Source organism: Leiobunum rupestre, chromosome 1, assembly GCF_980474605.1.
Source record: "Leiobunum rupestre chromosome 1, qqLeiRupe1.1.hap1, whole genome shotgun sequence".
In the NCBI taxonomy this organism is placed as follows: domain Eukaryota; kingdom Metazoa; phylum Arthropoda; class Arachnida; order Opiliones; family Sclerosomatidae; genus Leiobunum; species Leiobunum rupestre.
This window is the reverse complement of record NC_143384.1, coordinates 39,174,421-39,197,318: the sequence shown is the minus strand read 5'-3', so window position 1 is coordinate 39,197,318 and position 22,898 is coordinate 39,174,421. Positions and strand designations below refer to the sequence as shown.

General features: G+C 37.1%; 3 protein-coding genes across 12 annotated transcripts in view; 2 read left to right on the top strand and 1 right to left on the bottom strand.

Moving 5' to 3' along the window:
• Positions 1-2,872: 2,872 nt before the first annotated feature.
• LOC149962844 (nudC domain-containing protein 3) lies at positions 2,873-4,388 on the bottom strand. Of its 2 annotated transcripts, none has more exons than XM_090180162.1 (8): positions 4,227-4,388; positions 4,073-4,154; positions 3,926-4,004; positions 3,766-3,868; positions 3,615-3,690; positions 3,371-3,559; positions 3,111-3,299; positions 2,873-3,047 (listed from the first exon to the last, which is right to left on the bottom strand). In XM_090180162.1, the coding sequence occupies exons 1-8, from the start codon at positions 4,331-4,333 to the stop codon at positions 2,937-2,939; spliced, it is 936 nt and encodes a 311-aa protein (XP_090036288.1). In that variant the 5' UTR covers positions 4,334-4,388; the 3' UTR covers positions 2,873-2,936. The 2 variants fall into 2 exon arrangements, with proteins under 2 accessions (XP_090036288.1, XP_090036279.1); XM_090180153.1 differs by having other exon boundaries at positions 3,615-3,705; positions 4,227-4,387.
• Positions 4,389-8,215: 3,827 nt separating this feature from the next.
• LOC149962843 (enoyl-CoA hydratase, mitochondrial-like) lies at positions 8,216-10,550 on the top strand. The gene is made up of 5 exons (XM_090164461.1): positions 8,216-8,288; positions 8,764-8,868; positions 9,537-9,656; positions 9,724-9,791; positions 10,485-10,550. The coding sequence occupies exons 1-5, from the start codon at positions 8,216-8,218 to the stop codon at positions 10,548-10,550; spliced, it is 432 nt and encodes a 143-aa protein (XP_090020587.1).
• Positions 10,551-17,528: 6,978 nt separating this feature from the next.
• The window catches only part of LOC149962842 (excitatory amino acid transporter 3-like), a 30,499-nt gene continuing 25,129 nt past the window's right edge, over positions 17,529-22,898 (top strand). For 2 of the 9 annotated variants that reach the window (XM_090180066.1, XM_090180124.1), the window contains exons 1-4: positions 18,121-18,167; positions 18,340-18,400; positions 22,210-22,408; positions 22,489-22,705. In XM_090180066.1, coding sequence (XP_090036192.1) covers positions 18,130-18,167; positions 18,340-18,400; positions 22,210-22,408; positions 22,489-22,705 — 515 coding nt within the window. In that variant the 5' untranslated portion in view covers positions 18,121-18,129. Of the gene's footprint in view, positions 17,653-18,068; positions 18,401-22,209; positions 22,409-22,488; positions 22,706-22,898 lie in introns of those variants that run through there. The other 7 variants (XM_090180109.1, XM_090180099.1, XM_090180133.1 and 4 more) reach the window with 7 other exon arrangements.

Genomic DNA, 22,898 nt, shown 5'->3' with positions numbered 1-22,898 from the left:
TTTCTCAATTAAAGTCGTTTTAACGGAAACCGTTGCTATTTGCAGGGTAAATTAAACATTTTATGTGCGAAGGGGGCCCTTTGATTGAACGGGACCCCAGGCTGCAGCCCATAAAGACCATGCCTAGATCCGCCCCTGGAATCTTCCCATATTCCGACACCGGCAGGGCCCCTAGGCTTCGATCTTCTTTGGGTCCCTCAACATCCCCCTCTCGCTTGAGATACGTGGGTCTCTGCTTGGCCCCTGCTCTTGGTGGGCCCTTAGGCAGAAGCAAATACGCTAATTGACAGCCTAGTCAGCCTTATGGATAATGCGGCCCTGGGTACAGGTTCGTAGCAGCGAACCTTCAAGTTTAGGAAAACGGAAGATAATACCCAACAGGATAATGATACATTACTTCTATTACTGAAAGCGGAACGACAGAAGCAAATACGCTAATTGAGCGGATGAGAACCACTTACTTCGACTTCTAAATAATCTATTAATTTATCAGAAATGGAAACTAGACTCTTAGAAAACACTGGCCTTTTCAAAGCATTAATGGCATAAAAAAACTCGAGTAGTGTCACTGCCTGACTGCTTTAATTATTTAATCGCAATGCAATATGACTTTGAGGATTTTACGCGTTACAGTGGCAAATAATATCCGAAAGGAGTTTCAATTCTCTCAACATAATTATAACACGTCCGCAATGGGGGAGACAAGCCTCAATTAGTAGTTGATATAATGCAATACAATAATTTGGCCAGTTAAATATCAACGAAAATTACCAAGAAGTTCTTGAAGGGGAGCTTCTTAAGTGCCTACTCACGAAAAAATCCTGGCTATGCTACTGTAAACCGAGGGGTAAGAAAGTCCCAGAAAATCTGTACACCGAGTTCGTGCATTTAGCACTGTTAAAGGTACATATTTTCAAGAGTTCCATTTAGCACTGTGAAAGGTACGACAGTGTACACCGAGTTCGCAGAGTGTCTTACCCCTCGCTGTAAACTAGGAGCAACAAACACAGCACTGCCCACACAAGGAGAACGCAACCCGTCAAACGTCGTGCATTGTCTCGCGTACAGTTTTCATTGGTTAGACGCTATAGCGCCTGCTGCCGTCGGAAGGGGAAAATTCGGAAATGGTCTTCCTCCCGCCCGTAAAACGCTCAATGAAATTTGTAGCGTGTTTAAAGGCTAGTTCTCCTTGTGTTTGTTGCTCCTAGCTGTAAATCTAATCCTCCGGTTCGGCCTTCAATTGTCGATTAGATAAATTTCGTAAGTGCCGTTGAGCTATTTTTATATAATTTAATTATTTTTTCTTAATTATCGTACTTATTATATCATTTTTTCTCCGCATTTGGACAATGTAGCTAAGTATAGTAGCTAGTACTATACTTTGTAATTACACCCATAGCTCAAGATGTCTTTTAGCGCCCCCCCCCCCTTGAGTTTTTTCTGTATCCGCCATTGAGAGCAACAGGCCTGCTGTTCGGTACAAATGTTAAGCTGATAAAATCCAATATTATTACCTACCAAATATATTTTTGTACGGAACAACATGCCTTTCCCCCAGTGGCACATGAAGTCCGCTTTTGTGTCGGGTCAGTGTCGGCTTGTACTCTTGATGCCGACCAGATTCCGACTGAAGTATAGTTTTAGAATAACCTGGCCACCTGAATTTAATGGCTTTAAAAGTCGCTTGATGACTTAGGCCTATGGTGGTTCCTTGGGTATTAGCCTAGCTGATTATTAAAAAATAATTATGTGAATATGCAAAAGGAACGCATATTGGTCGGACCAACTAATAATCAGGCGCAAGAGGCTAGCAGACAAGACTTTTGTGGTCGGATTATTATTCGGCAAATAAGTTGGGCGGACATCGAAATAGTGACTCGCTATTTACCACAAAACATAACGTCGGCCGACTGCGACATTTGGACCTTTGAGCCGACCACACACCGACTAAGTTGGCCCACCCATTTTCGACGACGTCAGCCCGACCACATTTTGCTACTGCGGTAACCTTGACCTTTGGCTTTTTTAATTTATTGTAAAATATCAGTAAAAATCGGTTTGAATATCGGTAAATTCTCAAAATCGGTTAAATTACGATATGGACCAACATCGACTTACTTAACCGACACTAAAACCTTATTGGAGTCAGTGATGACCCAATTTGCAGCGCTTGTCTGGCTGAGGAGGAAACTGCCTCTCACATTCTTTGTAGCTGTAACTAGTACAGGGCCCCAACTAGAATCTTCAACTTTTATATAGGAAAAATAGGATTATATTTCTAAAAATATAGGACTATTTTTACACAATTAAGGGATTTTATAGGACTATATATGCTATTTAATTTACTAACTTTATGCATTTAAAAACAAAATATCTATATTTAGAGAAATAAATGTGCAATTTTCACTTAAAAACTAGAAACTATTCAACCATTTTGTCACAAAAATATACTAGTAGCTAACCATGTTAACAATAAGAAAAGTACAGACTAGAATGACGGTATAGGAATTTGTCCTATAGCTAAATCTAGCAATTTCACTGACGACGTGAGTGGCGGGATTTGAAATGGGCGAAATATGAAAATTATAGGATTTTATAGGACTTTTGGGGGATTTTGCTAAAAATATAGGATGTTATAGGACATTCTTGAAAATATAGGATTTTGTAGGAATTATAGGACCAGACTTCTGGGGGCCCTGCTAGTATGTGGTTGGAGACGCAAGACTTCTTCAACATCCCGACATCTTAGTGTACGGCTTTCTACCCCTTTCAATAATAATAATAATAATAACACTTAATTTTGGGCTACACCACTGATTTTTCATAACACGCAGAGCTCCATTTTAAAGTTTCTCTCAAAGTAAACATCATCCATATTTAAAATAAGTCAAATTTATTTACATTATTTTGCCCCAAATAAACTACAATATAAAATTTTAATTCTGCAAATTTCCCACAACTTGCGAAACCAAAGTAGAATCGTAACTTTGTCCTTTGAACGGTGATCCTTCAACATCCCACGCCTCTTGTAATGCTTTTTCCACTTTCTGGGAAAGTTATTTCAAATTTTACTATCTATTTACATCCTGATTTTTGATAAAAAAATTTACCATTTGTTCAGTTGTTAATTTGCCTTCAGCTTTACATCTTTCATTATACATTAATTCGTCAATTTTGGCTCGGTTTTCTTGGTCCAGTGTTTCATAAGGCCGACTGTTGTCGATCTTTTTAGTGTCAATTTTAGGTTCGCTCTTTAGTAACGAGTCCCACCAACGCTCTTCACTCTTTTCTAAACTAATCTGCATTTTAATTTAAAAGATTTAGTTGTTAATTGTAGCCAAATAAATTTAATGCAACTTAAATCACGTACAAATATTTCTTCTCCTGGAATGAGATTCCAACAAGCTTCGTCTCCCTGCACCTTAAATATGAAATCGTCGTCTATAACAGTTTTCCATGGTTCAGCCCCGTTTCCATCTTGATTTAAATATGAAACTTTCAAATGCGCATTTGAAATAGCTACTGAAACAGCACGCCCCGAGTTGATATGTTCTGGAACCTAAAATATTGACATTTTTCAGTTCAAAATATATTTATTTTAAAAATCACGTTACCTTGACATGTACGTCAATATCTGTAATCGTTTGTGACCACGCGTAGTTTTCCTGTACTGCCCCGTTATAGCTTTCACTATTATTGCCAAAACTATATTTAAATATGTCATTATTGTTAAATTAAATTTTGATTGAAATACCAAATATTAACCTAGAATTTTTCTTAGATTTAAGCGTAGTCATTTTTTTTGTCTCATCCGTAATTACAACAGTATTCGTAATTTCAACAGTATTGACAGCTGGTGGTACATCACCTAAAAGAAATGTTAAAGTTAATAGATATTACAGTATTCTCAAATTAAATATTTTACCAGTTTGTTTCACTAATGCTAGCTGATTTTGATAATGCTCCTCATCTTGCATTGAGAGACGGTGGTAACGTAAGAATGCCTATAGTAAACGTCGTTATAATAGCGTAAAATATCGCATATCAAAAAGTGTGAAATGGCAATATTTACCTCTTTAACAAACTGTTCGGCAACTCCAATAGGGAAACCCATGTTTTCTGTCTTGTCATGTTGGATTTTATAAAAATCGGTCCTATAGCAGACGACAAAACACTTTAAGCCTTAGTCAAATTGCAATTATTACAAAATTTATTGATATATTTACCTTCTATACAAGAAACTAAATACTACGTCAAGAAAAGGAACCAGCTGGCCTTCATTTTCAATAATTTGAAATAATAAATGGTCGTATTTTTCGGTTTCATTTGTCATTTTGAGTGAGGAAAGTGGATTACTTCGTATCAATTTTGAAAGTATAATTGAGTTTCCAATTTCATTGATAGATGCCGCCACTCTCGTTATTTTTTCCCCAGCAATCAAAAATCGTGTGCGTACATTTCTTACCAGCTGATTGCGTTCCTTTCAAGGACAATTGCCTGCTGCTATTCCTGACCGTCTATAATTTTATTTTAATAGGTTTAAATTCCTAATGGCTTCTTCTATTTTACGTAAAGTGTTAATTAGTGGCAGTAATGTCCAAATATCAAAGAAAATCGTTGGCTGTGCATTAAGTAAAAACATACGGCTGATGTCTTCAGGTAAAACAGTTACTTAAACATTAATTTTCCCTAGAATTTTAGTTCCTAAGCCTTCGTCTTTAAAATAATGGCGGGGAAGTTAAATTCTAAATGCAGACTTTATAAATTTAGCATTAAAGTTATTCTCAAAGTGATATATTTGGTCTTCAAATGTCTTAGGTACATCTTATCAGAATATATTGGTTGAAGTTAAGGGTGAGAAAAACGATGTTGGTTTCATACAATTGAACCGACCAAAAGCTTTGAATGCATTGTGTAGTCCGTTAATGTCAGAGTTAGCCGATGCACTTAGAAGGTTTGATTCGAATGATGAGATTGGTGCTATTGTATTAACTGGAAGCGAGAAAGCATTTGCAGGTATTGTTAAAACTTGCTTAAACTAAAACTAATGTTTTAAGTTTACCGTGTGTTTCTTAAAATCTAGCTGGTGCTGACATTAAAGAAATGAAAGACAGTACTTTTGCTCAGTGCGTTACTTCTAATTTTCTGAGCGAATGGAATGCAGTTTCAAATGCTTCTAAGCCACTTATTGCAGCTGTACAGGGTTACGCTGTATGTATTTCTCAAATACCAAGAGCCAGTATGAGATCATTGTTAGAGGTTATGACGGAATTTTAATAATAGATAGAGATTCCCTATTGTTTTCTAAGAATCTTTAAAGAAAACATTTCAATTACACGATCTTTATCATGGTGTGATTTGCTTTTGCATGTTTGTTAATCACGTTTTAAACAACGTAGACTTTCATTAATATCATTTCATTCCCACTTTAGTCTGACCTTTATTAACAATGAATATATTCAGTCTATATACAGAACCGCTTTAGGTATGATTCCATCTCTGTCAGAGAGATGCTGGGCTCTTAATCAGGGGATTCAATGGCTTTCGAGCCTTCGCAAACAAATCGCACACTATCCACCCGCTACTTATAAACCAGATTATTATTTATTGTTTTTAACAGTTTGAAAAGCACTTATTATTTAAAATTAACTTTAGCTTAAGCTACCAGATTATGTCGGCGGCGTGAAGGGGCAAAGATTATCCCCCCTTTTGAAAATTTGGGAAACCAAATTCCAAATTGTTTTTGAAGGAAAAAAAATTAAAAGTTATGCAGAAAATCTAAAAAAAAGAATAATAATAATAATTCAAAATCTATCGTCGGCGGCGTGCCAAAAAGTAAATGACTCGGCGGCGGTTCGGCACCCAAGAAAATATCGGCGGCGGCGGCGTTAGGCTCAGGGCCGTCGAGAGCGGGACCGGGCCCCGGTAAAATATTAATTTCAAGCCCCAAGAGAGCCGCCGTTACTACTAGAGATAGCTATACATTTCTGGGATAAGTATACCTTGTTTATTCAATCGATTCAATCCCGGGCCCCTAGGCTGCACGGGCTCCGGTAATTTGTACCGGGTTCCCCCCTCTCTCGTCGGGTCTGGCTAGGCTCTAGCAGCGTTGCCAGGTCAAATACTGAAAATTGTTGCACCCCTGATCGAGAATTATTGAATTCTTGGAAAAATTATTGAATTTCCTCTTATTCAAAGAATTTGTAGTTATTTAAAATTTTAATATTATTTTCTTTATGAAACATGAGTCAAAACCACCTAATTTAGAGATATTAAGGTGGAAGTCGGTGGTTTTGGGTTTCGGGGAAAAATAAGAGATGGCGCTATCGTGCTGGAGCTGAGTAGAACAGATCTGTCAAACTGCCGCAAACTGAGTTTAGTAACTTTAGTTCTGAGTAGTCTAGATTATCTTTGGTTACACCTTATAGTAAAGTCCGTGGTTAAAGCTCCAGACAATTTTGTTTGTATGGGGCTGAACATGAATAAAAATCATAATATTCGATTTATGTAAAAATTATTGAAAATATGGGACATCTTTAGGAATTTATTGCATGAAAGCGTACCATATGGTACACGGCTAAAATTATGGTACGACCAAGATTTCGAAGTAAAATTATTGAAGTGTACCATAATTATGGTACAACTGGCAACGCTGGGCTCTAGTCATATCATTCCTTGTTATGTTTCTTCATTGTTTATAGAACCAAGGACTAAAATTATAGATTTCCAGTCCAAATTATAGGACACATTGCATTTGGCGGTAATTTCAATTTTTATGAAATTTTAAATGAAAAAAACTGAAATATTAAAAATAATAAAAACACATTTATTCATTTTTATAATAATTATATCAAATTCCCGAACCTGACTAGGAAATTGTGAAATTATAGGATTTATAGTTCATCAATATCGAAAAATCGAAAAAAAATGCCCTATATAGTATACTGTTCAAATTATAGGGCACCGAATTTTTTTTTTGACAAAATTATAGATTTTCCCTATAATTATAGGGCGTCTGGCAACGCTGATTGTAGTGTGCAATTTGCAGGCCTGACAAGACAGGGGGGAAGTGAGACGGATTTCCATTCGCACTCTTACAACTACCGTTCGCACAAGGTTTTTTTCCTCAGTTTAAATTCTATCTAATTTTGTTATTAAAACACAAATGTTATTTAATCAAATAATTATAATTCCAATTCTATAGTTATTAAAACACCCATTGTATTTAAATAATAAAAATGAAAAATCATTTATCGGAACAAAAGCGGCTCGCGATATTACATATGGAAACGGAGATTCCCTCTCCGACTATTGTTCGCACCTAAAAAATTGACAACGGGAGTTACCCCGTGGAGAGAAACGGAGGTCCAAGGACGCTCGATCCTATCTCCGACTCCGTCACTCCCAAAGACTATATAAAGCTACGCTTACATAGACTGGCGTGGTCTATGGAGTATAAGTTGATGGCTTTTTTTCAAGCATCAGCGCCATCAAGTATTGAGGCAAAGAAATATTCATTTAAAAAAAGAAACTTATGATAATATTATAATTTGCCGGAATGGTGTCAGAAATTTTTATTTTAGTTTCTTACCTCGAAACTACGTGGCGCTGGCGTTTTAAAATTGTCAATAGCAACCAACAGATGTCAGGATTTTTAGTTCTTTGCTTTGATACTAGGTGGCACTGGGGGTTAAAGTTGTCAACCTTTTTGAAGGCCTGAGAGTCCAGTCTATGTAGCGATAGCTTAAATAGTCTTTGGTCACTCCCGACTATCGTTCGGTTCGCGCTAGTCGGAACTCACTTGGCGGGGTAAACTCACCCCCTACGTGAAACCGACTTCCTAGTGCGAATTGGTAGCTCTTGGGGCCCGAAAGTATTGTTTTACCGGGGCCTGGGACCGCTCTTGGCGGCCCTGGCAATTTGTGCTAATCTTGATTATCATGCGGTAATTTTTGAATGGAAGTATTCAAAACAGGACACTGCATAAAAAGGGTTCTTAAATCTTGTATTAACTTGGAAATCCCAAAATATGTTCCAAAATCTCAAACAATTTCGGATTTCCGAAATCAACCTTGAGATTAAATTTTTTTAAAATGCCCCGACCTTGAATAACCTTGGATCTCTTCTGGCTCGGTCTAATTTCATATTTAAACGATAAATCTGACAGTAATGTTGTATGACAAATTAGTTGGGTGGAGGTTGCGAATTAGCCATGATGTGTGACATCATCTACGCCGGAGAAAATGCCAAATTTGGACAACCCGAAATTATCATTGGAACTATTCCAGGTCTAGTTATTTTGTCCTTGGAAAACTCGTAGAAGTAACTAAGAACTTGTAACTATAATATTGTACCCTGCGGCCATGATCTCATACTTATCCAAATGGAAACGCCCAAAAAAACTGCGTGTAGCGCCATCTGGAAAATAAAAAGTAGGATATTAAAGTTTGAAAATTTTAAAATAGTTTTTAAATTTTCATTTGCTAATTGAAGTATTATATTTATAAATTAAAAATAAATAATAATTGATATACTTCATTATCCTTGACCAAGAATTGATCTATTTTATAGAGAATGTTTATATAAATAGATCAATTCTTGCCTTGACTATATGAAAAATGTAGTCTAGAGGTCGCCAGTTAATTCCCTTAATTTAAGAAGTAGAACTTCATGGTGCCGGTATGTAATATTTTCATAGTTACGTCTATGCGTTCTTGGTCGTGGATATTTTTTAATACTAACACGTCTAAATTTCGAATGAAGGTGCCGGAGGAACCCAAAGGTTACCCAAATTGGTCGGGAAATCTCGAGCCATGGAAATAGTTTTGAGTGGAAATATGATTACAGCCGCCGAAGCTGATAAATGGGGTAAAAACCACTTTAAATTAATGTTGACAAGAATGCATTTGGGTACCTTAGAATATGGACCAATATCATAGCGTAGTGTAAAGCAGACGAACATTCGAGCTGTGTAGATATCAGACGACGTGCATCCCACAATCATAACGCCTCACTAAAAATATTGGAACCTTACGACAACGGATAAATTTAGTGTCGCCATCATTTGTCCATTATTGTAAACTTTTAAAATGCTATTTAATTCCAAATAACTCGTTCAATATTTTAACCAAGTATAAAATGTATTAAGATAATTGAATATTTTAACCCAGGATTTCAATTCCGGATGGGGCTTAACCTAAAACCCACTTAACGTTTTGCGCGCACACTTGATTATCTTTTAAGAGTTTTTATTTCCAAAAATCCCTTTAAATTCGCTTTCTATTCCAACAAAATGCTAATTTACGAAGTACCTTAAGCGCTTACAGAAACTGGCAACAGATGTCGCATCAATCGGCTTTTAAAAGTTTATACGCGTTTCTATGAGGTGAATTTCTCTATGCAAGCGTATAATAACATTACCAGTCGCATTTGGTATATGTGGTCCTGAATCACTGCAGTCACATATTCGTAGGTACCGGAATGCGTTCTTGCTTTATAGGTTGATTTAACCTTTGACATTAGGCTCGTTAATGTAGGTCTTGTAAGCAGGGTTTTCCCCACGGACAAAGTTGTAGGTGAAGCCATCAAACTGGCAGAAAAAATTTCCTCTAACTCGAAACTGATTACCGTTCTTTGCAAGAAGGCAGTTCTTCATGGTACGTGTCTTTTTAAAAAGAAATAGTTTTTTTGCAGTAGAATTACTGATCTCTGTATTTTTAATAGCCTACAATACGACTTTAGAAGAAGGTTTGGCTGTTGAAAAACATATTTTCCACTCGACTTTCGCAACGGTAAGATTTCATACTATTTAAAAGTGGCGTTGGGAAAACTAATTAGCAGAATCTGCTCAAACTGCACATTGATACTGTGAAACTGTGGCTCGAGTTCTAACGCAGTCCACCGGTGGCGCTACTGTACAACGCCGAAGGTACTAGCTTGTGTCACAGTGCAGTTTGTGTAAGTTCTACCACGTAGTTTTCCCCGCACCACTTTGAAGCTAGAGATTACTTTTCTTCAAAAACCAATTCAATTTCCTTGCAATAAGGACATTTTTAAGAAAATTATAAAGTCCTAAAATTTAACCAAGTTAACTAAGGCACTTATTTATGACTATCCCGAATGTATTTATTTCGAGTGGTCGGACATTCAGCAAAAATGTGTCCGGGATTTTACGCTGGACCAGATTTCTTGACGGATTTCTCGATTTCTCGTCTGAATTTTTCATCCAATGATCTTTCGCTTACAGTTTTACATTAAACATAACTCAAAATAGTGTTAAAAGTATTTTTTTAGTTAAATATTTTATTCCCTTCCCGCCAATATGTTTAATTTGGCGCCATCTGGTTTAAATAAGTGTTAAAATTGAACCTCCAATGACTTCGCTATAAATGTTTTGTTTCTGTGTAATCGATTTGTTAATTGGTCTTTTATGGATAAATGTGTTAAAATTTAGCATTAGTTAATGTTAATTAATTTATTTTCAGAGTGATCGTAAGGAGGGCATGGCAGCATTTGTGGAGAAACGCAACCCCAATTTTACCAAATCCTAGATTACATCTACTAACTATCATGATCGACGTCTATATTACTGTTAAAACATTTTGCTATTTTTATATACAAATTCGTTACTTTGAAAAGTACAAAATAAAACGCAATAAATATTAATGGAATTTTTTTTTTCAAATTGGCTGTTTTCATTCCTATATTCCTTGTTTTAAAAAGTATAAAATAAAACGAAATAAACATTAAACAGGTTCTCCACATTACCTGCTAATTCTTGAAAAGTCAAGGAATTTTAAGAGCAAGTATAACAGTCGGGAAAGTCGGGGAATTTAAAGACCAAGTAAAAATGTCAGGGAATTTTAAGAGCATTTATAACAGTCCGGAAAAGTCGGGGAATTTAAACACCAAGTGAAAATTTCAGGGAATTTAAAGACCAAATAAAATGTCAGGGAATTTTAAGAGCAAGTATAACAGTCGGAAAAGTCGGGGAATTTAAAGACCAAGTAAAAATGTCAGGGAATTTTAAGAGCATTTATAACAGTCCGGAAAAGTTGGGGAATTTAAACATCAAGTGAAAATTTCAGGGAATTTAAAGGCCAAATAAAATATCAGGGAATTTTAAGAGCATTTATAACAGTCCGGGAAAGTTGGGGAATTTAGACACCAAGTGAAAATTTCAGGGAATTTAAAGAACAAGTAAAAATGTCAGTAAATTTTAAGAGCAAATATAATAGTCGGGGAATTTTAAGAGCCAGAATAACAGTCGGGAAAAGTCGGGGAAATTTAAGAGCAAGTGTAACAGTCGGGAAAAGTGGGGGAATTTTAAGAGCAAGTATAACAGTCGGAGAATTTTAAGAGCCAGAATAAAAGTCGGGGAAATTTAAGAGCAAGTGTAACAGTCGGGAAAAGTGGGGGAATTTTAAGAGCAAGTTTAACAGTCGGGGAATTTTAAGAGCCAGAATAACAGTCGGGAAAAGTCGGTGAAATTTAAGAGCAAGTATAACAATCGGGAAAAGTCGGGGAATTTTAAGAGCAAGTATAACAGTCGGAGAATTTTAAGAGCCAGAATAACAGTCGGGGAATTTTAAGAGCCAGAATAACAGTCGGGGAATTTTAAGAGCAAGTATAACAGTCGGGGATTTTTAAGAGCGAGAATAACAGTCGGGAAAAGTCGGGGAATTTTAGGAGCAAGTATAACAGTCGGGAAAAGTCGGGGGATTTTAAGAGCAAGTATAACAGTCGGGTAATTTTAAGAGCCAGAATAACAGTCGGGGAATTTTAAGAGCAAGTATAACAGTCGGGGAATTTTAAGAGCGAGAATAACAGTCGGGAAAAGTCGGGGAATTTTAGGAGCAAGTATAACAGTCGGGAAAAGTCGGGGAATTTTAAGAGCAAGTATAACAGTCGGAGAATTTTAAGAGCCAGAATAAAAGTCGGGGAAATTTAAGAGCAAGTGTAACAGTCGGGAAAAGTGGGGGAATTTTAAGAGCAAGTATAACAGTCGGGGAATTTTAAGAGCCAGAATAACAGTCGGGAAAAGTCGGTGAAATTTAAGAGCAAGTATAACAATCGGGAAAAGTCGGGGAATTTTAAGAGCAAGTATAACAGTCGGAGAATTTTAAGAGCCAGAATAACAGTCGGGGAATTTTAAGAGCCAGAATAACAGTCGGGGAATTTTAAGAGCAAGTATAACAGTCGGGGATTTTTAAGAGCGAGAATAACAGTCGGGAAAAGTCGGGGAATTTTAGGAGCAAGTATAACAGTCGGGAAAAGTCGGGGGATTTTAAGAGCAAGTATAACAGTCGGGTAATTTTAAGAGCCAGAATAACAGTCGGGGAATTTTAAGAGCAAGTATAACAGTCGGGGAATTTTAAGAGCGAGAATAACAGTCGGGAAAAGTCGGGGAATTTTAGGAGCAAGTATAACAGTCGGGAAAAGTCGGGGAATTTTAAGAGCAAGTAAAACAGTCGGGGAATTTTAAGAGCAAGTATAACAGTCGGGAAAAGTCGGGGAATTTTAAGAGCAAGTATAACAGTCAGAGAATTTTAAGAGCAAGTATAACAGTTGGGGAATTTTAAGAGCCAGAATAACAGTCGGATAATTTTAAGAGCTAGAATAACAGTCGGGGAATTTTAAGAGCAAGTATAACAGTCGGGGAATTTTAAGAGCGAGAATAACAGTCGGGAAAAGTCGGGGAATTTTAGGAGCAAGTATAACAGTCGGGAAAAGTCGGGGAATTTTAAGAGCAAGTAAAACAGTCGGGGAATTTTAAGAGCAAGTAAAACAGTCGGGGAATTTTAAGAGCCAGAATAAAAGTCGGGGAAATTTAAGAGCAAGTGTAACAGTCGGGAAAAGTGGGGGAATTTTAAGAGCAAGTATAACAGTCGGGGAATTTTAATAGCCAGAATAACAGTCGGGAAAAGTCGGTGAAATTTAAGAGCAAGTATAACAATCGGGAAAAGTCGGGGAATTTTAAGAGCAAGTATAACAGTCGGAGAATTTTAAGAGCCAGAATAACAGTCGGGGAATTTTAAGAGCCAGAATAACAGTCGGGGAATTTTAAGAGCAAGTATAACAGTCGGGGATTTTTAAGAGCGAGAATAACAGTCGGGAAAAGTCGGGGAATTTTAGGAGCAAGTATAACAGTCGGGAAAAGTCGGGGGATTTTAAGAGCAAGTATAACAGTCGGGTAATTTTAAGAGCCAGAATAACAGTCGGGGAATTTTAAGAGCAAGTATAACAGTCGGGGAATTTTAAGAGCGAGAATAACAGTCGGGAAAAGTCGGGGAATTTTAGGAGCAAGTATAACAGTCGGGAAAAGTCGGGGAATTTTAAGAGCAAGTAAAACAGTCGGGGAATTTTAAGAGCAAGTATAACAGTCGGGAAAAGTCGGGGAATTTTAAGAGCAAGTATAACAGTCAGAGAATTTTAAGAGCAAGTATAACAGTTGGGGAATTTTAAGAGCCAGAATAACAGTCGGATAATTTTAAGAGCCAGAATAACAGTCGGGGAATTTTAAGAGCAAGTATAACAGTCGGGGAATTTTAAGAGCGAGAATAACAGTCGGGAAAAGTCGGGGAATTTTAGGAGCAAGTATAACAGTCGGGAAAAGTCGGGGAATTTTAAGAGCAAGTAAAACAGTCGGGGAATTTTAAGAGCCAGAATAACAGTCGGGGAATTTTAAGAGCAAGTATAACAGTCGGGGATTTTTAAGAGCGAGAATAACAGTCGGGAAAAGTCGGGGAATTTTAGGAGCAAGTATAACAGTCGGGAAAAGTCGGGGGATTTTAAGAGCAAGTATAACAGTCGGGTAATTTTAAGAGCCAGAATAACAGTCGGGGAATTTTAAGAGCAAGTATAACAGTCGGGGAATTTTAAGAGCGAGAATAACAGTCGGGAAAAGTCGGGGAATTTTAGGAGCAAGTATAACAGTCGGGAAAAGTCGGGGAATTTTAAGAGCAAGTAAAACAGTCGGGGAATTTTAAGAGCCAGAATAACAGTCGGGGAATTTTAAGAGCCAGAATAACAGTCGGGGAATTTAAAGAGCAAATATAATAGTCGGGGAATTTTAAGAGCGAGAATAACAGTCGGGAAAAGTCGGGGAAATTTAAGAGCAAGTGTAACAGTCGGGAAAAGTGGGGGAATTTTAAGAGCAAGTATAACAGTCGGGGAATTTTAAGAGCCAGAATAACAGTCGGGAAAAGTCGGTGAAATTTAAGAGCAAGTATAACAGTCGGGAAAAGTCGGGGAATTTTAAGAGCAAGTAAAACAGTCGGGGAATTTTAAGAGCAAGTATAACAGTCGGGAAAAGTCGGGGAATTTTAAGAGCAAGTATAACAGTCGGGAAAAGTCGGGGAATTTTAAGAGCAAGTATAATAGTCAGAGAATTTTAAGAGCAAGTATAACAGTTGGGGAATTTTAAGAGCCAGAATAACAGTCGGATAATTTTAAGAGCCAGAATAACAGTCGGGGAATTTTAAGAGCAAGTATAACAGTCGGGGAATTTTAAGAGCCAGAATAACAGTCGGGAAAAGTCGGTGAAATTTAAGAGCAAGTATAACAATCGGGAAAAGTCGGGGAATTTTAAGAGCAAGTATAACAGTCGGAGAATTTTAAGAGCCAGAATAACAGTCGGGGAATTTTAAGAGCCAGAATAACAGTCGGGGAATTTTAAGAGCAAGTATAACAGTCGGGGATTTTTAAGAGCGAGAATAACAGTCGGGAAAAGTCGGGGAATTTTAGGAGCAAGTATAACAGTCGGGAAAAGTCGGGGGATTTTAAGAGCAAGTATAACAGTCGGGTAATTTTAAGAGCCAGAATAACAGTCGGGGAATTTTAAGAGCAAGTATAACAGTCGGGGAATTTTAAGAGCGAGAATAACAGTCGGGAAAAGTCGGGGAATTTTAGGAGCAAGTATAACAGTCGGGAAAAGTCGGGGAATTTTAAGAGCAAGTAAAACAGTCGGGGAATTTTAAGAGCAAGTATAACAGTCGGGAAAAGTCGGGGAATTTTAAGAGCAAGTAAAACAGTCGGGGAATTTTAAGAGCAAGTAAAACAGTCGGGGAATTTTAAGAGCCAGAATAACAGTCGGGGAATTTTAAGAGCAAGTATAACAGTCGGGGATTTTTAAGAGCGAGAATAACAGTCGGGAAAAGTCGGGGAATTTTAGGAGCAAGTATAACAGGCGGGAAAAGTCGGGGGATTTTAAGAGCAAGTATAACAGTCGGGTAATTTTAAGAGCCAGAATAACAGTCGGGGAATTTTAAGAGCAAGTATAACAGTCGGGGAATTTTAAGAGCGAGAATAACAGTCGGGAAAAGTCGGGGAATTTTAGGAGCAAGTATAACAGTCGGGAAAAGTCGGGGAATTTTAAGAGCAAGTAAAACAGTCGGGGAATTTTAAGAGCCAGAATAACAGTCGGGGAATTTAAAGAGTAAATATAATAGTCGGGGAATTTTAAGAGCCAGAATAACAGTCGGGAAAAGTCGGGGAAATTTAAGAGCAAGTGTAACAGTCGGGAAAAGTGGGGGAATTTTAAGAGCAAGTATAACAGTCGGAGAATTTTAAGAGCCAGAATAAAAGTCGGGGAAATTTAAGAGCAAGTGTAACAGTCGGGAAAAGTCGGGGAATTTTAGGAGCAAGTATAACAGTCGGGAAAAGTCGGGGAATTTTAAGAGCAAGTAAAACAGTCGGGGAATTTTAAGAGCAAGTATAACAGTCGGGAAAAGTCGGGGAATTTTAAGAGCATGTATAACAGTCAGAGAATTTTAAGAGCAAGTATAACAGTTGGGGAATTTTAAGAGCCAGAATAACAGTCGGATAATTTTAAGAGCCAGAATAACAGTCGGGGAATTTTAAGAGCAAGTATAACAGTCGGGGAATTTTAAGAGCGAGAATAACAGTCGGGAAAAGTCGGGGAATTTTAGGAGCAAGTATAACAGTCGGGAAAAGTCGGGGAATTTTAAGAGCAAGTAAAACAGTCGGGGAATTTTAAGAGCAAGTAAAACAGTCGGGGAATTTTAAGAGCCAGAATAACAGTCGGGGAATTTTAAGAGCAAGTATAACAGTCGGGGATTTTTAAGAGCGAGAATAACAGTCGGGAAAAGTCAGGGAATTTTAGGAGCAAGTATTACAGTCGGGAAAAGTCGGGGGATTTTAAGAGCAAGTATAACAGTCGGGTAATTTTAAGAGCCAGAATAACAGTCGGGGAATTTTAAGATCAAGTATAACAGTCGGGGAATTTTAAGAGCGAGAATAACAGTCGGGAAAAGTCGGGGAATTTTAGGAGCAAGTATAACAGTCGGGAAAAGTCGGGGAATTTTAAGAGCAAGTAAAACAGTCGGGGAATTTTAAGAGCCAGAATAACAGTCGGGGAATTTAAAGAGCAAATATAATAGTCGGGGAATTTTAAGAGCCAGAATAACAGTCGGGAAACGTCGGGGAAATTTAAGAGCAAGTGTAACAGTCGGGAAAAGTGGGGGAATTTTAAGAGCAAGTATAACAGTCGGAGAATTTTAAGAGCCAGAATAAAAGTCGGGGAAATTTAAGAGCAAGTGTAACAGTCGGGAAAAGTGGGGGAATTTTAAGAGCAAGTATAACAGTCGGGGAATTTTAAGAGCCAGAATAACAGTCGGGAAAAGTCGGTGAAATTTAAGAGCAAGTATAACAATCGGGAAAAGTCGGGGAATTTTAAGAGCAAGTATAACAGTCGGAGAATTTTAAGAGCCAGAATAACAGTCGGGGAATTTTAAGAGCCAGAATAACAGTCGGGGAATTTTAAGAGCAAGTATAACAGTCGGGGATTTTTAAGAGCGAGAATAACAGTCGGGAAAAGTCGGGGAATTTTAGGAGCAAGTATAACAGTCGGGAAAAGTCGGGGGATTTTAAGAGCAAGTATAACAGTCGGGTAATTTTAAGAGCCAGAATAACAGTCGGGGAATTTTAAGAGCAAGTATAACAGTCGGGGAATTTTAAGAGCGAGAATAACAGTCGGGAAAAGTCGGGGAATTTTAGGAGCAAGTATAACAGTCGGGAAAAGTCGGGGAATTTTAAGAGCAAGTAAAACAGTCGGGGAATTTTAAGAGCAAGTATAACAGTCGGGAAAAGTCGGGGAATTTTAAGAGCAAGTATAACAGTCAGAGAATTTTAAGAGCAAGTATAACAGTTGGGGAATTTTAAGAGCCAGAATAACAGTCGGATAATTTTAATAGCCAGAATAACAGTCGGGGAATTTTAAGAGCAAGTATAACAGTCGGGGAATTTTAAGAGCGAGAATAACAGTCGGGAAAAGTCGGGGAATTTTAGGAGCAAGTATAACAGTCGGGAAAAGTCGGGGAATTTTAAGAGCAAGTAAAACAGTCGGGGAATTTTAAGAGCAAGTAAAACAGTCAGGGAATTATGTTACAGAGGGATAACCTAGAAGAGGGTGTCCACTAAAAAATTATTTTTCGTAGAACGCGCTGGGGGTAATTAGATGATACAAAAGTCGATGACCTTAAAGCATGTCCTCAATAGGAAACCGCCAAGAATATAAACACCAAACAAAAGTCATAATTGTAAATGTCCAAGAGATCAAGCTTAGTTGTTAATAATTTAGGAAGTACTTGTGCTAGAACATCGACATTTTTAGGAAAAATTCACTCTTTTAAGGTATTTTAGACTATTAAAATTCGGTTGACATTGTACCATGTCTTCAAGGTCATTCAAAATGTATCTCGAAAACAGTTGATTGCAACCGACCTAATCTGAGTTTTTAAATAAATGTTTTACGTTAATAATTAAATAAGTCATTGAGCATTTTTAATTATGACCTTGTTTTTTATGTTCATTTTTTTGTCTATTGGCAAATTTACATCGGTTCAGAGCCACTTGGACAGCTTTCTAATTGGAACCGAGTCTCTAACGGTTCTCTAGATATATTTTGAATGACCTTGAGTACATGGTTCAAGGTCATTGAGTTTTGTATCATCTATCTATTAACCCCCCTGTGCGTGCCATGCGATCTGAAAATTTTTTAATTTTTTTTTCCTAGACACCGAATAAAGTACATTTTTTCGGGTACCAGTGACGTCACCCGTTAAAGATAAGCTTAATTTACAAACAGCGTATACAGACAGCCTTTGTTTTATGTTCATGACCCACACGCACAGCTGCGATGATTATAAGTATGTCATAAAGAGTTATATCTGTTAACGTTTCAAATCAGAATGGGGCGTTAATTATGATAAAATCTTTGATTATTTTATCGCTTAGATAAAATTCCTTTCTCGTCTGCGCTGGTTACATTCTGATGTTAGTCCTAGTTAGTATTACAAGTTAACTATGAATGTTATTTAGCATTGGCTTTACGGAGTTGAAAATGGGTGATTCTGTCAATAATGGTGCTGCAACTGATTCTGTAAGTAAATGTTTTGATTTTCTCAATTTCGGTAATTGTAGAAAGTTTCAGTTTTTTTTATTTCCTTAGTAATCTTGGAGTCAGATTTTAGCAAATGATTACTAAGTTAATTTCAAAAGTCGTTTCCAGTAATTACGCGTGTTACGTTGAAATTATCTACGGATCCAAATAGTTTCTTTCCGACTTTCTTCAAAGGGTTCCGTTTCCCAGAAAAAGTGAATTGGGTCCCTAGATCCCAGAGGATGGGAAGCGGGGTTCCCTAAGTAGTTTCTCCTCTATAGCGGAGCAGTGTTGGGCATTTTTGAGAGTTATTTGAGCGCTAATGTAAAAAAAAGCATTTAACCGCTCATCTCCGCTCAAAATAGCTAAGCCGCTCACAAGACCTGCCCATCACTGTAGCGGAGGTCATGTCGGGGCTCCTCTTCCTTATTGCATTTTACCCTTTTGAGCTCTTATCTTAAAAATACCGTGCCGATGGTCGTAAAAAGACCCCGATTGCTATTTAAGAATTGGTGACCTTGTTTCGAAACATTTTGGCGGGAAATATTTTGGGGGTATTATTGTATTTTGGTGGGTTAGAAAACAATTAAGGGATAGTTGCCAAGCCAAGTGTCAGGCCATGAAATATAAGCCATAAAAGCCATAAAACCATTGCCGTGAAAAACTTTCAAAATATTCGTAGAGTCCATCATAAATCTCAACTAATTGTCACATAGACTCGTGTTTGCCGAAATATTTGGATTGGGTATGGATAACTCCACCCAGGGTCAGCGATTGGGTCTCTCCCAAGGTACCTACACGTGACCCCGAAGATCCCGGATGTCCTGAGAGATCAAAACCCAGAAACTCAGAAAAAAGAGAGAGTTGTGATACGGACGGGGTCCGAGGGTGAGAGTTCAAATAAAAGAAAACGGGGTTTCCCGATTAAAATACGAACTCTTCGTTTTAAAAAAAGAAAGTTAACTCGCTATCGTTCTACGCGGTTCAAGCTATATGTGTGAGCTATATGTGTGAATCAAAGTCTTCTCGAGGTTGGAATCGTCTTACGACACTGTCATCTCCAAACTCCTAGTCTTCCTCTGTGGCCAACTTCACTAAGTCTTCAATTTCCGTTTCCGGAGGTGACATCTCGGCAGTCAGTACCGACAACACTTGGGATAAGTACAATTCAAACAATTACATGGCTTTGGCTTGGCGTTTTAGTTTTAATATTTGGGGTTTTGTAAATAAATGTTTATAAACTTGTATATCGTAAGAGTGTCGGGGTTTAAATTTGATTTGGGGAAAGATGTTGCTACTTTGACGTGGGACGGGATTGTCGGGGAATTAATATAACTGTTTAGTTTGTGGAATCACTAGGTCGTTTATGTTTTTACTATATATTAAAAGGACCATTGGCACGGTATCTGTTTCGATCATTTAAAATCATACCCCTAGCTTTTAAGCCTTCAGGAGCTCCGAGATCCACATTTTTGTACATGCTAGAGGGAAACCCAAAGGTTAGTATTTTCAAATAATTAGCGTGACACGTTTTGATCGTTTCTTACGCGATATCTATCTTTCTGGTAAAGTAGTGTACACGCATATTCAAAATTTATTGGACTATACTAAACGATAATATAATTTTTTAAATAAGCCCTCAATTTTTAGTACCTATTTGTATTCTGACCAACTTGCAATATTGTTTTACCACAATATTGAATGTCTACGTCGAATTTAGAAGTAATGTTTGTTATCAAATCAGTTTGGAAATAGTCTTGTTACTTTTTACCTCTCCGTATACGTTTATACTGTACCGAATGTGTTGATAATGTGAGCGAAAATAGTACCAATTTCTATTTTGACCAACCTGCACGGCTATTTAAGTTTTTTTGCAATATTGGTTTTCCCCAATATTGAATGTCTACGTCGAATTTAGAAGTAATGTTTGTTATCAAATCAGTTAGGAAATAGTCGAGTTACTTTGAACTTCTGAAATTAGACAATTTTATTTGCATCTCTTGAAATTACAAATTTTATTTGTGCTTCTTCAAATTTAACAATTTTATTTAAGTTTCTCAAAATTAAGGCATTTTTTATAAAATTAGTGTGAATAAAAATAACGCCATCTACTTTCATACTCTTCAACTCAACGATCAGAAAATAGCAGACAACAAACATTTAACCGCTATACAAATAGAATTTTGATTGAACAGAAGACTTGCTACGTTCAATTTAAAACTTGACCAGTAGGCGGCGACACTTCTGATTAAAGTTTCAACTACTCACGAAACTTAAGTCCATTTAATTTAACTATAACCAAATGTGATAAATAATTTTTTACATAGATGTAATATAAGATACGCCTTTGAAAAGATAAATTTATATATTATATACACGGTTGAAAAAGAATTATTTAACTTTTAGTCTTTTTTTGAATTTATTATTGGGCGGTTGTATTGATCATCCAAAATTCACAAATTTGGGGAAGACCAAAGTGTCTACAGGATGGAGAGTTTAGTGCAAACACGGTTTTCTGTGCAACTAACTCGTCAGATTCTGGAAGAAATTGATCTCACAGTGCTGGTTTTTTGCCATTTTTAATAGTACCCTAAGCTACATAAATTATATTAGAAATTACATAACTAATTATTTTATGGTACCAATATAATTATTTTGTGTATTTAATTATTTCTAATAATATCAGGATATTTTTAGAAACTAATTAATTTATTTTCCAATAAATTAAATCTATTACTAATAATAAATTAACATTGACATTCTTGCCAACAAATTATATAATGAAATTAGTGTTAAGATTCATTACATAACTTAGAGCTAAAAAGCATAGTAGTTCCAATGCTGGTTTTTAGATGGCGCTACGAGCTGCTGTGTTATTTCCGCCTATATGTATTGCCTCACTCGGAGCAAACTAAGCTTCTGACGAATGAGTTCCTATTCGTTGTACAGCAGAGATAGGCTCGTGCGCTAACCTTTCTACACAGGGTGTAAAAAAACCAAAACATAATAAATGAGTTTTTTTTTGAAAAATTTGAATTTCTTTGGAACATTCCTCGTGCAGGGGGACATTTACTAGTGTAAAATTGAATGACCTTGAACCATGTCTTCAAGGTCATGCAAGGTCGAGAACTGTTGTGTTAACGGATTTAGTTCCCATTAGAAAGTTGTTGCTCGCCATATTCTTATGTCAAATAACTTGGATTTGGACAAATTTGACCAATCAGAAGCCGATAAATTGAAGGTTTATGAATTTAGTGTTTGATAATAAAATAATCTGATTAGTTTTAATGTGAATAAATAAAATAAATACTGAATAGTTTGCAACGATTCAGTTATTCCACAGTCGGCTACGGTACATGCTAGAGCTCGTTTGACGACGGGAGTTCATAGTGTTGTTCAACATTTCAATTGAAATGTCACGGAAGCCATTAATTATTCTTTCTTGTTGTCATGACATTCAATCTTACAGAAATCAGGTTCAATTAATTAAACTTCAATTACGCGACTTCTGATTTGTAAAATTTGGTCAAATCAAAGTTCTATGGCGAGCAACAACTTTCGAATTGGAACCTAATCCGTAAACCAAACGCTTCTCGAGGTAGTTTTTGAATGACCTTGACATGTTTAAAGGTCATTAAATTTTACACTAATAAATGTCCCCCCGCACGAAGAATGTTTCATAGATATTTGAAATTTAAAAAGAAAAACGTTTTTCCGTTATATTTTTTTGGTTAGTGGTCACCACGACATCCGGTTGTCAATCTACCTTTAATTGGCATACAACCGTAAAAAAAATAATTTCTCAACAGCAACCGGGGTTCTTGAAAAGCCACACGTTGACGATTCTGACCCTGGTATGCGCTGTATCCGGCTTTGCGACTGGACAGGCCATCCGCCACGCCGGCTGGTCAGAGGACGTTAACCGCTACATCGACATCCCGGGTCAAATGATCCTTCACTGCTACAGCATGTTGCTGGTGCCCGTTCTCTTTTGCGGAATCATATTGGGTATAATTATAAGGTTTAACATTTTACGAGTTATCATGAGTTTTTGATAAAGGTAAAATTATTTCACTGGTGCGTTTCAGGGGTTGCGTCTTTGCACCGTACCAGTTGCCAACGGGTAGTAGTCTTCAGCGCCATGTTTTTCATTCTAATGATGGCCGCTACGTCCATTTTCAGTTGCGTTTTAGCAAAGGAGCTCAGGTTGGGACACCACGTGAAAGGCTTTGCGTCTAGCGATGATAATTCCACCGATTTAGATGATTCGGAAACGGTTATCAACTCCATGGTTGATTTCTTTAAGTACGGTTTGTTCGGAATTTTACCTTCAATTTAACTAGTTCTTAGCCTTCTAATCCGGGGAATACTTCAGTACCCTTCAATCCCTTCATATTTTTAACCCTTCAACCCATAAACCCCTTGGGAGTTTTAACCTTTCAACCCATCAACCGCTCGGGGAGTTTTAATCCTTTAACCCTTCAATCCTTCAACCCCT